General features: G+C 38.2%; 1 protein-coding gene across 1 annotated transcript in view; it reads left to right on the plus strand.

The window, feature by feature from the left end:
* Positions 1-16811, plus strand: part of LOC124620012 (collagen alpha-1(IX) chain-like) — a 301640-nt gene that overhangs the window by 281015 nt on the left and 3814 nt on the right. The window contains exon 22 of the mRNA XM_047146677.1: positions 12513-12680. Within this exon, the coding sequence (XP_047002633.1) occupies positions 12513-12680 (168 nt within the window). The remainder of the gene's footprint in view (positions 1-12512; positions 12681-16811) is intronic.

The following is a 16811-nucleotide window of genomic DNA, read 5'->3' on the forward strand; positions in this document are numbered from 1 at the left end:
TAAAGTGTATTTGCCTGAACAATAACAAAATTATGTTAAGGAGTAACAAATAATTTATTGAACTTGCTGATATCTCTTAAACCCGTCAGTGAGTATATACAGAAGCATTGCGACAATTATTGTGTAATATTTTCTTTAAATTTCATTTCAGCAAACTAAATTTCATATGAACTGGTACATACTTCCAATTTTCTGTTCTGCATTTTCATATTCTGTCTATATGGATACCAATACACTGGTTTTGCTGAACAGACAGTTGGTATTCTGACAGTTTAAACTTTTATTTACATGCTCCTAATGAGAGGAAAGGGTTTATTGTTCAAGCAAACTGTACCTAATTGTTTTGTCTAAGCATCAGCCAGTGAATGTGGAGTGGAGTGAAAAAACATGGAGCACCTGTTGCCATTGGCAATTAGTCCTGTATCCTGCTGTTTATAGATTGTACTCAAGAGTGTCCCTGCTTGCTCTGTTCCTGCTCCCACAGATCGAAAGGATGAACTAACTGCAGGACTGCACGGTCCACCAGGCCCCCCAGGCAAAAGCCGAGTGGGAAAACCAGGGCTTATTGGCCCCCAAGGCATCCCAGGTACCCCTCCCATAAATAGAACAAAACAATCATTATATTCATACCACTCTTTAATTCTCATCCACCTAAGGTACTAACCCTCATTTTCATTTCATTTTATGACTGTAACACTACTGGTGTCAAATGCGCATACTGATGAGCTATTTATTGTATGTTTGCTTTAAAAAAATACTTTACACAGCCACTTGGTCACAAATTGTGCACCTGTGTATTTAATATCCATAAATGGACCCAGAGAGTAGTTTTACCCTGTTTGACAGAAAGATTCATTTTATGTGCATATTTCATAATACAGCTGACAGCTATTAAAGTAGTAAATTCCTTATTTCCAGAAATTGAAAATTTTGTGACCAGTTTCCAAAATGAAAGTAAAAGTCCAATCCATTGAAGATTAATGCACAGTTCTTGTATTATTCTCTTTAACATATCTATCTTACTTTTAACATGTGTTGTCAAATACCAAAATGGCAGCTGTGTGAATTTCTGAGTGAAAGTATGTGCAAAGGACCAAACCATAGTCATATGTTTTGTAAATTTTTCATGCATAACATAATGCTTGTTCCACGGTGATATGTGGACTGTATGAGTGTAGTGCTTTCATAGTATCTCATAAAAGTTAAAATAATTGTACATTTTACAGACTTTAGAGAAACATTTTGTTGAAATTTTACTGTAACTCTCATCTATGTTCTTTTTTCTCTTTAGTGTTTATGTTGTTAAAAATTATATTTCCACTCAAGTTATATTACAGAAGCTTCTCTTGCAGTAACGTTACTCTTTATTTACCGCTTGTGTCAATGATTCATCTGAATTTAGAAGTGTTCCTTCATTTAGGGAGTGACTGTCAGTTCTCATTCATAATAAAATGTTAAATGCTAAGAACACTTTGCCATGCACTTCACAGCAGTTCACTGAATATGTTTGTAGATGTAGATGTAAATACTAGCAGGATATATAAAAACATATCTAATTATGCTTTCCCTCTCTCATGGGTGTGGTACAGAAACCTGGTTTAACAATGTAGACATAATTCACATATAACAGATTCTTAAATCAATGAAGAATTTTCTTTCGGACTTTTTTTTATATTAAACCTTCCAAATTTCTTTCTTTTAATCTTTGCTGTATAATTTCTTTGGAGCTTATTCTGTGTGCCTCTAACGAGCCATACTCACATTCTTCTTACTTCTGACAAGTCTGTCATTACATATATCAGCTCTCTTCCCATTGTAAGTCTTGCTGCCTCTTTCTCAGTACAGATTCCCATGCAGTTTTAATCATCACTCCACTCACTCCAGCTTTTTATTGCTGTATCTCCCAATTTTTTTATTTATAGGAGTCATGTAATTCATGTAGGTTTTGATCCCCTCTTCATTTCCAGTTTCATTACACAGTTATTAAATTTTAATTTTGTGCAGTGCAGAATTTAATTGTTTTTATTGGCAAAACAAAACAGATAACACTTTCAGGGGCATTTCCTTATGCCTGTTCTTAGTCACTTACATCTTTATTATTTCTTTCCTTTCCTCCATGATACTCTCCTTTAGATGTTTTCAGTTTTCCTCCCATTACTAGTTTCGCCACACTGGTGAGTGCAAAGCAGGTGAAATAACAGCAATGTTTATATGAAGACAAATTTTGAAAAGTGTTACAAAAGTGAAGAGCAAAAAGCAAATGCAAAAAAAGAAAAAGTTGATTTCTAAAAGCCAAAAAATTGTGAAGGGTAAAAATGCAACCAAGTCTGTATAGACATCTTCCTCTGCTAACAGTGGGGTGGCGGGAAGGAGGGGGGGGGGGGGGAGAGAGAGAGAGAGAGAGAGAGAGAGAGAGAGAGAGAGAGAGACCGAAATCCGTTAAGTCCAGAACAAGAGGAATAAACTCCAGTTACCACTAATGATGGCTACTAAATAAAAGTGAAATGAATCTTGTGTAAGAAATTCTTATTAACTACAATACGTTTAAGAAGGAAAAAAATTATAAAAGCTATCACATTTGCAAAGTGAAAACAGAATAAAAAGTAACTTGCACTATTGCAGGTTTCCTAAATAGTTGGATAAGGTCAGTTTTCAAAGGTGAGGCACTTCCATACTAGGCTACATGTCCCACAAATACCTTCAGAAAAAACTTCATAACACTTAAATCTATATTTGATGTTAACAAATTTCTTTTCTTCAGAGATCCTTTTTTTGCCATTGCCAGTGTACATTTTATATCCTCTCTACTTCATCCATCATCAGTTATTTTATTGCCCAAATAGCAAATTTCATCTACTACTTTTAGCGTCTCATCTCCTAATCTAATTCCTTCAGCGATTTAATTCTGCTTCGTACTGTTACCCTTCTCTTGCGTTTGTTGATGTTCATCTTATATCCTCCCTTCAAGACACTGCCCATTCCATTCAACTGCTCAACCAAGTTCTTTGCTTTCTCTCACAGAATTACAAAATCATCATCAAACCTCAAATCTTTGATTTCTTCTCCATAAACTCTAATTTCTTCTCCAAATGTTTCTTTGGATTCCTTTACTGCATACTCAGTGTGCACAATGAATAACATTGGGGATAAGCTACAAGTCTATCTCACTTACTTCTCAACCACTGCTTCCTTTTCACACCCCTCGACTCTAATAACTGCCTACTGGTTTCTGTTCAAGTTGCAAATAGCCTTTCATTCCCCTGTATTTTTTGCTGCTACCTTCAGAATTTAAAGACTGTATTCCAGTCAAAGTATGTAAATGCTATAAATGTATGTTCACCTTTCCTTAATCTATCTTGTAAGAGAAATTGTAGGGTCAGTATTGCCTTGTGTGTTTCTACATGTATCTCAAATCCAAACTGATCTTCCCCAAAGTTAGCTTCTAACAGTCTTCAAATTCTTCTGTAAAGAACTGCTGTCACTATTTTACAGCCAAGACTTGTTAATATTCACACTTGATCCAACTGCTTCCTTTGGATTAGGAATTATTACATTCTTCATGAAGTCTGAAAGTATTTCATCCATTTCATACATCTTGAACACCAAGTGGAATACTTCATATACATCTATGTGATTACTCTGTTATTCACAATGAAGTGGCTGGCAGAGTGTTCAGTGAACCACCTTCAAGTTGTCTCTCTACCATTCCACTCTCGAACGGTGTGGGTGAAAAATGAGCATGTAAATATTTCTCTGTGAGCCCCAATTTCTCTTATGTTATTGTGATGATCATTTCTCCCTATGTAGGTGGGTGCCAACAGAATGTTTTTGCAATCGGAGGAGGAAGCTATTGATTGAAATTTCACGAGAAGATACCGTTGCAGCAAAAAATGCCTTTGTTTTAATGATTGCCACTCCAATCCACATATCTTGTCTGTAACACTATCTCCCCTATTTTGTGATAGTACAAAATGAGTCATCCTTCTTTGAACTTTTTTGATGTCAACCATCAGTCTCACCTGATGCAGATCCCACACCACACAGCAGCACTCCAGTATAGGGTGGGAAAGTGTGTTGTAAGCAGTCTCTTTAGTAGACCTGTTGCACCTTCTAAGTGTTCTGCTAATGAATCACAGTCTTTGGTTTGCTCTACCCACACCATTATCTGTGTGATCATTCCAATTTAGGTTATTTTTAATTGTAATCCTTGGGTATTTAGTTGAATTTATAGCCTTAAGATTTGTGTGGATTTCTTTTAGAACTCATGTGAATTAACTTCGCACTTTTCTGTATTCTGTGTCAATTGCCACTTTTCGTACCATATAGGTATCTCATCTAAATCATCTTGTAATTTTTTTGGTCATCTATTGACTCTACAAGACTGTAAATGACAGCATCATCTGCAAACAATCTAATAGGGCTACTCAGATTTTGTCTCCTATGCCATTAATATAGATCAGGAACAATAGAGGGCCTATAACACTTCCTTGGGGAACATCAGATATTACTTCTGTTTCACTTGATGACTTCTATTACTATGAACTGTGACCTTTCTGACAGGAAACCATGAATCCAGTCACACAACTGAGGTGATATTCCATAGGCATGCAGTTTGGTTATACGATGCTTGTGAGGAACGGTGTCAAAAGCCTTCTGGAAATCTAAAAATATGGAATCAACTTGACATCCCCTGTCGATAGCACACATTACTTCACGAATATAAAGAGCTAGTTGTGTTTCAAAAGAACAATGTTTTCTGAATCCATGCATGACTTTTTTCATGGCTGGCTTTCCCAATGTTATCAGTAGTTCTGACAGAATGTTATCTACTCCGTGGGTCTTGTTTCGACTTAAGCCTTTCAGTGCTCTGTCAAATTCTTCTCACAGTATCATATCTCCCACCTGATCTTCATCTACATCTTCTTCCTTTTGTATTACATTGCCTTCAAGTTCATTTCCCTTGTACAGCCCCTTACATAGTCCTACCATCCTTCATCTTTCCCTTGTTTGCTTCATAACAGTTATCCAAAGGAGCTCTTGGTGATCAGAAAGCTGCCTCTCTTTTCTCCAAAATCCTGTTTAATTTTGCTATAGGCAGTATCTATCTTTCCCTTAGTGATACATGCTTCTAAATCCTTACATTTGCCCTCTAGCCATTATCGCATAGCCATTTTATATGCCTTTACTCCCTCTCACCGCTGCTTCATTTGCTGCATTTTTTTATATTTTCTCATTAATGAAATAAATTCAATACCTCCAATGTTATCCAAGGATTTCTACTAGGCCTTGTCTTTCTACTTATCTGATCCGCTGTTGCCTTCATTATTTCATTTCTCAAAGCTACCCATTCATCATCTACTATATTTCTTTCCCCTGTCATAATCAATCAGCAACATCTGGTTCTTTCACATTATTCTTAAACTAATACCTTTTTGCAATTCCTCCAGTTTTAATTTACATTTTTATAGCCAATAAATTGTGGTCAGAGTCCACATCTGCCCCTGAAAATGTCGTACAGTTTAAAATCTCGTTCTGAAACCTCTGTCTTACCATTATACAATCAATCTGAAACCCTTCAGAGTCTCCAGGTCTCTTCCACTTACATAACCTTCTTTAATGATACTTAAACCAAGTGTTAGTTATGATTAGGTTATGCTCTGTGCAAAATTCTACCAGGTGGCTTCCTCTATCATTCCTTTCACCCAGTCCATATTCATCTACCATGTTTCCTTTTCTTCCTTCTTCTACTACTGAATTTGTTCCCCATCGCAATTAAAATTTTGATTCTCTTAACTATCTGAATAATTTCTTTTATCTCATCATACACGCCTTCAACCTCTTCATCTGTGGAACAAGTTAGCGTATAAAATTGTACTACCATGGTGGTTTTAGCTTAATGCCTAACTTGGCTACAATAATGCGTTCACTATGCTGCTCATAGTAGCTTATTCACATCCCTATTTTCTTATTCATTGTTAGACCTACTCTTGCTTACCCCTATTTGATTTTGTGTTTATAGCCCTGTACTCACCTGACCAATCTGTGCTTCATTCTTCATTTAACTGCTAGTGGCTCAAGCCACCTGCTTGAAAGAAAGCTCTCTAATTTATCCAGGAAATGTTTATAGGATAGTTCTTATAAGATTTAAGTGCAGAAAGACATAATCAGAGATGTACAGTAACTCTGATACTTTCAGATGTTTGAAGTTTGGCCTCTGCTTAGGTACAGACTCACAACAAAAGGGGGAAATGCCAAAAAGTGTAATTTTCATTTTGCTTCATTTTTTACTTGCCTTTGTGGGCACCTTGAAAATTACTTGTATGAGTCAGCAGGTCATGCACTTAAGTGGCAATGTAATGATGCTAGTCTCATGCATTAGACTGATTCACTTGTTTCCATATCTGAGAAGGTCTGTTGGAATGCTTACTGATCTGCCACAGTTTAAAGAGATATATTATCCATGGCAAGAAGACCTCCTTCCACAATCAAGGTGGTGTGGTGCATAATTCTGGGTGTGACCAGTTCCAATGTACGATTAAAGAAATTTTAATTGCTAGAATTTTTACCTGAGAGGAAGAACACTAAACACAGCACCTGTGTACCAGGTTAATTACTAAACCTTGCTTTCTTGTAATGTAAGACATTTATAAGAGTCAAGAATAAAATCATTTTGGGTGTTAGGAAGCATCATTATAAATGTATAATGATGTGGTAATGCCCAAAATTATTTTATTAAAACTGGCACTCACTGTGGAAGCCTATCTCAATACATGTAAGATTACTGTTGATTGCACTGTTTCCTTGACACAGAGTGTTAAAACAAGGAACTTTGGATCAATGTCTTGTGAACTACACTCCCTCCTCCATCTAGAAAAATAGGAATTCAGCATTAAATTATATGTACATCCAGTATAGTCACATTACATTAATAAGCAGTCATGTAAATGATTACATGTAAGAATATCACACAAGTCTCGTAAAGTTTGCACTAAAAAGTGTTGGAAAACCTTAACAGATGTCCCTGTCAACTATTCCACAAGAATCAGTCTTCACTCATTGTGGATAACTCTATTTCCAAAATATTATTGTGCATTACCTAGAAGAGAAAATATGACATACTAGCCAATCCAACTAATCAAACTGTACCAAAACAATGGAAAACAAGGTAATATTTTGCACATTGCAGTTTTCACAATTCTACTGGTAAACTCAGTGAAAAATGTGTCAAAGATTTACTGCTTATGAGGGCATTACTTGATGAAAATAAATTAAGATTGTTGCTGCAGATATTTCATGCGTTTAAAGAACATGGTTGACCTTACATTCTCATTTTTATATTAGTTTTTTTTATTCCATTTTTTCAACTATAATTACCATAATCTATCAAAGCCTGTAAATAATGTGTAAAATAAGCACCAAGAACTATACAGAAAAACTGTATTGCCCACAAGTTTCATATGTTTGAGTACATACCTGCATGTGGGCACATAATTAGAAGTATCAGTACGAGCTGTGCAGACTGTTGTTCAACCATTAGAACCTGCGTGTACATAGTACGATGGGACCAAATAGCGCTTGAACAAATAATGTTAGCTTTATTGATCACAGCCACAGGAGTCAGCAAAAAATACACTGTTTGTTTGATCATTTCGAGCTTGATATTCAGAATAACTTAACATGCAGGGCATAAGCATCAGAGTTAATCTCATAACTGTGCACAAACTCCATTACAAGCATGGAAGATATAAAAAGCATAATCAAAGAATAATAAAATACACACACATATAAACCAGCTCCTCTGGTGTCCAGTGGGAAATGAATAACTGCACGATACTGCCACATCAGCTACCATGGTGAAGGAGGAGCATTATTCCAAATAGCAGGCTGGGAAGGGCATGCAGCAACCAGATCTTGAGTATGTGTTGGCAGGTCCACTGATGGAGTTTGCACAGATGGCTGTGCTGGGAAGGGCATGCAGCAACCAGATCTTGAGTATGTGTTGGCAGGTCCACTGATGGAGTTTGCACAGATGGCTGTGGAGTCGGTGATGGGGTGGTTGTTGAGTGGGGTCATAATCTTGGAAACTCTGGCATTATTGCTTCTTGGAAGATTTAAGCCAGTTTAATCATGTCTATAAAAACAATGGTAACCCTTGTGTTAGTTGAAATGTTAAAATCTTGTTTCCCATTGTGACTACATCATAGGATCCTGAGTATGGCGGCTGCAAGGATGGTTTGATGCCTTCCATGGCTAATAGGATGTGTGAACAGGTTTTAAAGTCTTGATGCTCAAAAGTGGTGGCTGTACCATGTCTGTGAGGCCGGTGTGGACAGATTCGGGCCATGTCTCCTCACAGTTCGAGTAGGAATGCTGGTCAATCATCCCTTGGTTATGACAGAGCGTTTGTCTCCACAAATTCTCTAGGAAGCCTCAACATCTCACTGTACACCAGTTCTACTGAAGAAGTGTCTATATCTGGTTTGAAAATGTTTCTGAGGCTGAATAGTACCATGGGAAAGGCCTTGGTCCACTCAGTGTTGTTGCACACTAGTGCTGCCTTAAGTGAGTAGTGTCATCTCTTGATCGTCCTATTACAGGCTCGGTGATCACTCTTCATTTTGTGGTGAGTTGTGCCATGAAACATCGCGAGTTGTCTGAGCATTTCAGATTCAAATTTTTGTCCTCTGTCTGTCATAATATGTAATGGACAGCCAAATCATGACACCCAATAAGACACAAAAGCAAAAGCCAGAGTTTCTGCCATAATGTTGTCCACTGGTGCAGTTTCCAGCCAGCGGGTGCAACAATCTATCATTGTAAGTATGTAATGTAGGCCATCAGATAATGGCAATAGACCAACAACGTCAATGTGGACATGATTGAAATGGGCTGTTGTGACAGGAAAGTTCCCTATTGATGTTTGCACGTGGTGGTGTATCTTGCTGCACACATTTAAGACAACACCTTGCCCATTCACGGCAATCTTTCTGTGTTCCCAGCTACACATAACGATTTGTCACTAGGTGAGTCATATAGCATATTGAAGACATCCCTTCTGAAGGCAATAGGTAAGAACAGCTTCAGCATTGACCTGGTCATGTCACGGTATAGCTTTATATCACTCTCTGGAATTTGGATAAGTTGAGGATCAAATGCTGATATTCCTGCTGATAAAAGTACTTTCAGTTCTTGATCTGGTTGTTGAGTGGGCGGCGAGTTTGATATAATCGATCGTGCTGGTAATGCTTCTAACCTTAGAGAAACAATCGGCTACCATATTGTCTGTACCAGAGATGTGCCGGATATCTGTGCTGAACTGCAAGATGAACATTAACCGACTGTGTTGCTAGCTGAGCAGTTCATATTGTTCTGGCAAAAGGCATAAGTTAGCAGTTTGTGTTCAGCGTAGACGATAAATTCTCTAGCTTCTTGGTGAAGCCAAAGTATTTGATGGACTCATAAATGGCCAGAAGTTCTCTGTCATTAAACTCTTCACAGCTTTTTTGATAGCGATAGTTTGCACAAGAAAAACACAAGTGGTTGCCATGTGTCACCACATTGTTGCTGCAATGCTGCACTGATCACCATCATGCTAGCATCAACTACTTGTGCCAAAGGTGCAGCATATTCAGGGTGTGCCAGTAGCGCTGCTTCAAATGCCACAGATACACTATCAGTGCATGCTATAGGCAAGTTACCCTTGTTGTTTGGGCCGGTGAGTGCTACAAGGAGTTAATGGCTCCCATAACTTGGCAAAGTGTGGCACATGATGGTGATAAAAATATAAAATACTGAGAAATCAACAAAATTCCTTGGCCATATTTGGGCATGAAATCTGTAAGATGGCTTCCACCTTCTCTGGCAATGGTAGCGATCCTACTGCTGTTAGCCTATGCCCTAGTAAATCTGGGGCTGGCCAAACATATTTAATGGTGTTCAGGACAACGCCATGATGTTCCAACTGCTTGAACACTTCTGCTAAAAGCTGCCGATGCTGCTCTTCCAATGACGAAAAAACCAAAATATCATCTAGGTAAGCGAAAGAAAAAAATTAGGCCCTGTAGCACTGAGTCAATGAAGTGTTGTCATGTTTGAGCAGTGTTTGTGCATCCAAAAGTTATAAATACCTGTATGCTCTCAAACATGTCAAAATAAGTGATGTCACCACCTTGGGAATATCTCGTACAGCTACTGCACGCTCTTGTGCAGTCAAGAATGCTATAAATAACCTCACCACTTAATGCATATTTATAGTAATGTAACGATGGTACTGGATATCTGTCAGGTATTGTTCTGGTATTTGGGGCTCGGTAGTCACCACAAGGCCGCCGTGCACAACCCTTTTTCAGGACAAAATGCAATGGTGAGGACCAGGAACTGTTGGAAGATCACATTACACCTTCATGAATCATACTGTCGTGCTCTGCTTTTGAAATTTTAAGACAATCTGGTCTGCAAGATGTGGTGGAACGGTTGGTTGTCTCTGTGTAGTGGACAGTGTCATGCCTTAGCTCCTTAGGCACTCCAGCAGGTCATGTCAGAACCAGAAATCCATGCAGCAGCTCTATGTACTCACTATCTGCCACCTGAATTACTTTGGCAGTATGAACAGCTGCATCCCACTGAAATCCTGATGCTGTTAAGCCTGTGGTGTCAACTAGGTGTGAGTACTTCATGTCCAGCAGTAGATTGTAATCGGTGAGGAAGGGTGCTCCAGTGATAGGTTCGGCGACCTCTGCAACAGTAAAATCCTGTGCAAAGTCTAGTCATAAACCCACCTGCCATTCATTGTTATGACCAAGTTGTTTTCAGCAGTCAGACAGAATAAGGTGAGTGGTTGCTTCCTGTGCAACATAGTCTGTGAGTAAATGGACAGATTGGACCCAGTGCCTATTAAACATTTCCAACTGGACCCCTGATCACTAACAAAAAGGCATGGAGACACTAATTGGCTATTGGAGGAGGCACCTACTTCCAACCACCATTACCATTTGAGAAAGTGCAGGGGGTTGTGCATCTGCACTCTTGCTCACTGAACTTCTGGTGATACCAACAGATACCTTGCTGCACAGGCTCAGTTGGGGAAGAGGTCATCAATGATCTGATGTGTGGACATTGGCAGTATTGATTACAGCTTCTGTTAATGTTTGGGTCATGTTGAGATAACAGTTTGCTGATCTGCTGCATCAATAGATCTACCTTGGCCGCCAAGGTGTCATAATCTCCATGCAAAACAGTTGGTATCACACTAGTGCATTACAAAGTGATTGTGCTGACAGAAGCCAATGTCATCATGTCCTACATTTTATCTGCCAGTTCCACTACTATGACCAAGTGGATGTCAGACTGTAATGTTATAATTGCAGTAGCAAATGTCTACTCTATATTGTGTGAGGAAAGCTGTCCAGAATGGTTCCCTTGTCTACTTTGTTGCTTAGGTGCCACCAGTATTGCAAAGACTTCCTGTTTCCAATATCTTCCTGAGTAGGAACCTGACAGATTTGCTCTTCCTGTGATGCTGAAAATCGCTGGATCAATTCTGCTTTAAGCTGGTTGCAGGAGTTAGCCTCTGGTGGCAAGGTAATCATATCTTGAACTTCCGTGGCATACTGATGGTCTAATAGGTTTGCTACAAGCACAAAACTTGGTAGTATCTGCCAAAATTCCAGAATAGAAAAAACTGGTCTACTCCTGCACAAACCACAAAGCTGCATTGTGTGGCCTTACAGTCAATCGTGACATGGTAAGATTCGCATCAGTCATTTTGCAAATCTCTTCTGCAAGCGCTCATTAATCCAATGATACTATGCAGGTAAATAACATTGTTATCACCATTTTTTTGGTACAAACTGTGTGTGTATTTAATATGATGGAACCAAACTACACAAAATTCCCTCAAACCATTAACATTAGCTTTATTGGTCACAGCCACAGGAGACGGTGAGAAATACATGGTTTGTTTGATTGTTCCAAGCTTGCAATTCAAAATAACTTTAATATGCAGAGAACAAATATCATAATATGCTGTAACTGTGCACAAACTCCACTACATGCATGGAAGATACAAAATATAAAAAGCATAATCAAAGAATAACAAAACCACAACACATATGTGTATAAATGCAGCACCTCTAGTGTTTGGCATGAAATGTTTGAATGGTGCAGTGTTTTTTAAACACTTGCACATCCCATATACAGTACAACACTACATCAATGCACAATGTTACCACAATAAGGTATATTTCACTGAAACAGAGATTTTTAATAAATAAATTATAGACTACTCCCCACACTGTGAATATAGAATTAAAATTAAGTTTTGAGTTAAAGTTATATAGCAGATTCTAAGAGCATCTCTAAAAGTTACAGGGCATAAGTCTTTTGGCAATGCAACAAACATTTTCTGTAAATGCATTTTTTTAAATTTCAATTGTTAATAATCTACTGCATGGAGGTAAATTTCCACTTTATGACTAACAATTGTTTCTCACCAATCCCTTATAAACTTCCAGGCGATGCAGGACCACCTGGCCTGCAGGGAGAGAGAGGCTTCACTGGCCTCCCAGGTCCAGTGGGCCCAAGTGGACCACCTGGTTCCCCTGGAGAGAGAGGTGACAAAGGAGACAGAGGACCAGAGGGAGTTGGAATAGAGGGTCCTATGGGACCACGTGGCCTACCTGGTATGTGTTTTATGTAGTTTTCAGCTCTTGTGCAATGTAATCTGTAAGATGTTTCATTTCTTTAATTTCCATGATGCAAGTGGTCAGAGTTCCTAGTTCCTGTCTGATAATACTTGTATTTGTTAATTTTACTAAGATAAACCCTCACTGATTTTGCCAGTCATTCATATATAGATTAAGTAATTAGTGTGGACATTTGGGTGCGTGTGTGTGTGTGTGTGTGTGTGTGTGTGTGTGTGTGTGTGTGTACTCCTACTGGAAAAGGCAGAGAGATCAAATGTTAATATTACCTGTTTTCGATTAAATGTTTCTGTGTTCCCCACACCAATCTGCAACACGTATGTGGTTGTCTTTCCTTTATTTTACATTTTTTTCCATCCAGGAATTTTCATTATTGTTATACAGATATCCAATTGGATGTCATGTTGTCTTTCCTTTCTTGACTCCAGACTGATCTTCCCCACCATGGTTTCTTCAATTTTTTCTGTTAATCTGAGTAACAATAGGTTTTTGTAATGTGGCATATGAAATTAATTTTCCTGTGAGCTTTGCATTCTTTGTTACAGTACTTCTTTCTTAAACAGACTAGAAGAGTTTTGAACAGATCTTCAGGACAGATGCTTGTGTCATATATCCTGTTGAAAGGTTGGTTGATTCACAGCTTGCTCTATGTCCCAAAGCCTTTAAGGCTTCAGCTGGTATTTTATCACAGCCCATTGCTTTCATCTTTATGAGATCCTTAATGGCATTGTCCACATCTCAGTATCTTTTGCCCATAGTCTGTGTCATCACATTCCAATTGACATCCCAGTCTTAGTAGTGTATGAACCCCTTGTATTTTATATAATTCTTCAATATACTTCTTCCACAAGTCTTTGTTCTCTTCTATGTGCACTATTATAAATCCATTTCCATTTAGTATAGCCTATTTCATGACTTTTCTTGGCTCTTTGTTGCTTAGGTTAATTGTTCTTTATATTGATTCTAATGTACCTTGATATTACAGTCCTTCAGTATCTTCACACTATCTTTCCATTCACCCCTCTGTACGCCAGTCATTAAAACTTTGTAGTTCATTGTACACCTTTCTGTATTCCCCCTCCTTTCTCCAGAATGATCTTCATCAGTTTTAGCTGACATACGTGTTGTAATCCAATTTTTCCTATTCTTTCCCTTCTTACCTCTCAAGTCTCTTCTTCCAAAACTTCCAGAAATGACACTTTATTGTAAAGGTGCATCTTGACCACGTAAGTTATAGAATTACCAGTTTCAGCTACTGTCCTCTTCAGATCCGTTACAAATAGACAAACTGTGGTGTGACAAACTAAGTTCAGTTAGCTAAAGCTCAATCTGCAAAAAGCCTAGGAATACCTGAGAAATAAAAATAACAGTTAATAACATCACTGATAGCCACGCTTATCAGCCATACATATCATTAAAAAATCTGATATAAGTACTACATCAGAATCAATATCTACACACACATAAATAGTAAGTACTGCTGATAGCCTGGGGGTGTCCTGCTGATCAGTATTGCACATCCAGTATTTAAAATGCAGTATGCATAGTCATTAATTAAAATTATTTCATAAAGCAAAATGAGTATCTGACAATAAAACATAAACTGACATACAATATGTGGAAATAAAATCCATATTCAAATCTACATAAAATGTGTTAAGGGTAAAAATAGAAAGCTCCTGAGAAATTTTCGGCTGAGTCCTTCCAAAATCACCAATATTCAAGCAAAATATGAAGTTGAAGAAGGACATTTTTTGTGTTGGCTAGCTTGGTGTTGCTTGGCATCAAGTTAGAAATAAACATACATACAGGAATAGCTGCAGAGCTACAGTTAATTTGTACAAGGGTTGCGCAGAAAGTAATGCATCGCACTTTCTTTTCTTCAACAGTTCTTCATTGAACACAATGAGAATTACATACACAAAAGACTTGTGTTTTATCTACACACCCTATTTTTCCATGTATTCTCCTTCCCATTCTATGGCCTTCCTGCAGTGTGAAACAAGGGCGTGTTTGCTCTGTCGGTACCAATCCTGTCCTGGTGGCAGAGCCAGTGCTTCACTGTGTGAATCACCTCCACATCATCCTCAAAATGTCTTCTCGAGTCATAATGTGTCTGTCCTCACAAATGACACCATCAGATCACTGCAACATGTCGGGTGTGACAGCCGCAGATGGTCTCCCCGACTGCTGCAAATCGTGGAGCTCCGCTGAACTGCCTTCTGATGACCTCATCCTTCATTCCCAGTGACTAACTGTTCTTTTGTCAACAACAGATGCTCTATAGATTTTGCACAATTGTTTTTTAATATTCCCCCCAGTTTCTTTTCTTGCAGTGAGAAATTCAATGACTGTCCTGCAGCTACGCTGTCAGAAGTGACAGAAACTTGGTGCGCCCACTCAGGAGACTAAAGGGTTGAACCAAATGTAGTTTTTCTACCTTTATTATGCTAAATCATTTTAAATGTAAAAAAAAAACAGTACAATGAAGTTTAACTGCAAATATAAGTAAGATGCAATGGTGCCCTTCCTTCGCCTATGGGCATGGGTATGTGCAGAAATTTATTGGGGAGGGGGTAGGGGAGGAGTGGGAAGATAATAAGTTGTACAGCAATTGCAAAAGCCTTTGTCTTGTCTCACTATAATACACTCCAGATTCCAAGGGGAGGAGGAGATGGCTCAAGTGACCCCTTTTATCCTGCCCCTTCGAGCCCCCCACCCCCTCCCCCTAACCAACCTTTTTTGCCTTGCACACACATATGCCTGTGGGGTAATTACACAGAGTGGTTAGGAAATCGCACATTTAAGAAGAGAGGCTAATGTTATAGGTACATGAATGAAAACAAGCACCATTTAAGTTACTCACCAAATTCTGTTAGGAAATTGGAATATTGAAATGTGTTTAAACAGTAATACAGAATGTGTAATTATCTTCAATTTAACAGTTCAACAATGTTTAGTATTTTCAATTCTTGGATAAGCACCCATTGCAAACTTAGTCCTGTGATGTTTGTTCTTTGGTACAAACAACATGATTCCAATCATAACATCAAACACACAAGGACCACATTTTTTTCTCTTTATTTGTCTACACAGCAGCATAACACATCAGTTTCTTTACTATGTGGAGATAGCGGTTTCAATGCACCAGTAAGACAGTTATCATAGTCAGCATCATTATCACAAATGCTGGAAATGTCTGATACCTCCTATGACTCTGGTGTTTTCTCCTTACTTACGGTTTTCTTTTCCTATTTTCTGATTGCTCTGTAAAGCATCTACATACAGCTTTCTTATTCCTGTTCTTCAAACCAGTCTCTGTTTTCTTGTCAGCTTATTCCACCTTCCTTTTCATGGAGAGTGCTTGTTAATATTTGTGAGTGTTGTGTTTCACATGCCTTTCTCCTTATGTTTATGTTGGGTTTTAGTTTAGAAACTGGAGATATTTTGGTACAAGAATCTGTTTGGAGGTAGATGGTTGAGAATCTTCATACAGAACTTCAGATTGTTGTGAGTTATTTAGTATTTTGAATACTGGCGGACTTGAGTGCTTGAAAAATCTCGAAATGACTCAGAATTTGAAATGTCAGGCTCATGAGTTCCTTCTGCTGCAAGCTGTTTCATTTCACTGGCTGAAGCAAAATCATTTTCTGAAAATCTTGCTTTCTCCAGGGTGGTAATTTTCTTGAAGGACTTTTTTTAACACTCAGGTACACCATATTCAGTCACCTGTGGATATCTTGAAGTTGTAAGGAATTTTTTTCAATTCCCTGTACAGTGCATCATTCAGCAGACTTAAGAAAGTCAAATCAAGTCAAGTAAAGCAGTTGAAAATGATTAGATGCATGTGACAGTAATGATTCAACATGGATAAAATTCTCTCTGCAGTACTAAAATGTTAAATTTGAAATAAGACTGGTATGGCTGTGCAAGATAAGAAAAAGAGGATCAATTTCTGAAATGTTTGTTCAAGTGTACTAACTAATCAAAAGATAACTCAGAATTAATCTATTGGTTCTTTCACCATTTGTATGCTGCTCCAGTTGATTCATTTTTCTGAAGTGAAGTGTCGGAGCCATTCATTTTGTGTGGTAGACTAACATTGATGAC

This window comes from Schistocerca americana, chromosome 6, assembly GCF_021461395.2.
Source record: "Schistocerca americana isolate TAMUIC-IGC-003095 chromosome 6, iqSchAmer2.1, whole genome shotgun sequence".
Taxonomy (NCBI): domain Eukaryota; kingdom Metazoa; phylum Arthropoda; class Insecta; order Orthoptera; family Acrididae; genus Schistocerca; species Schistocerca americana.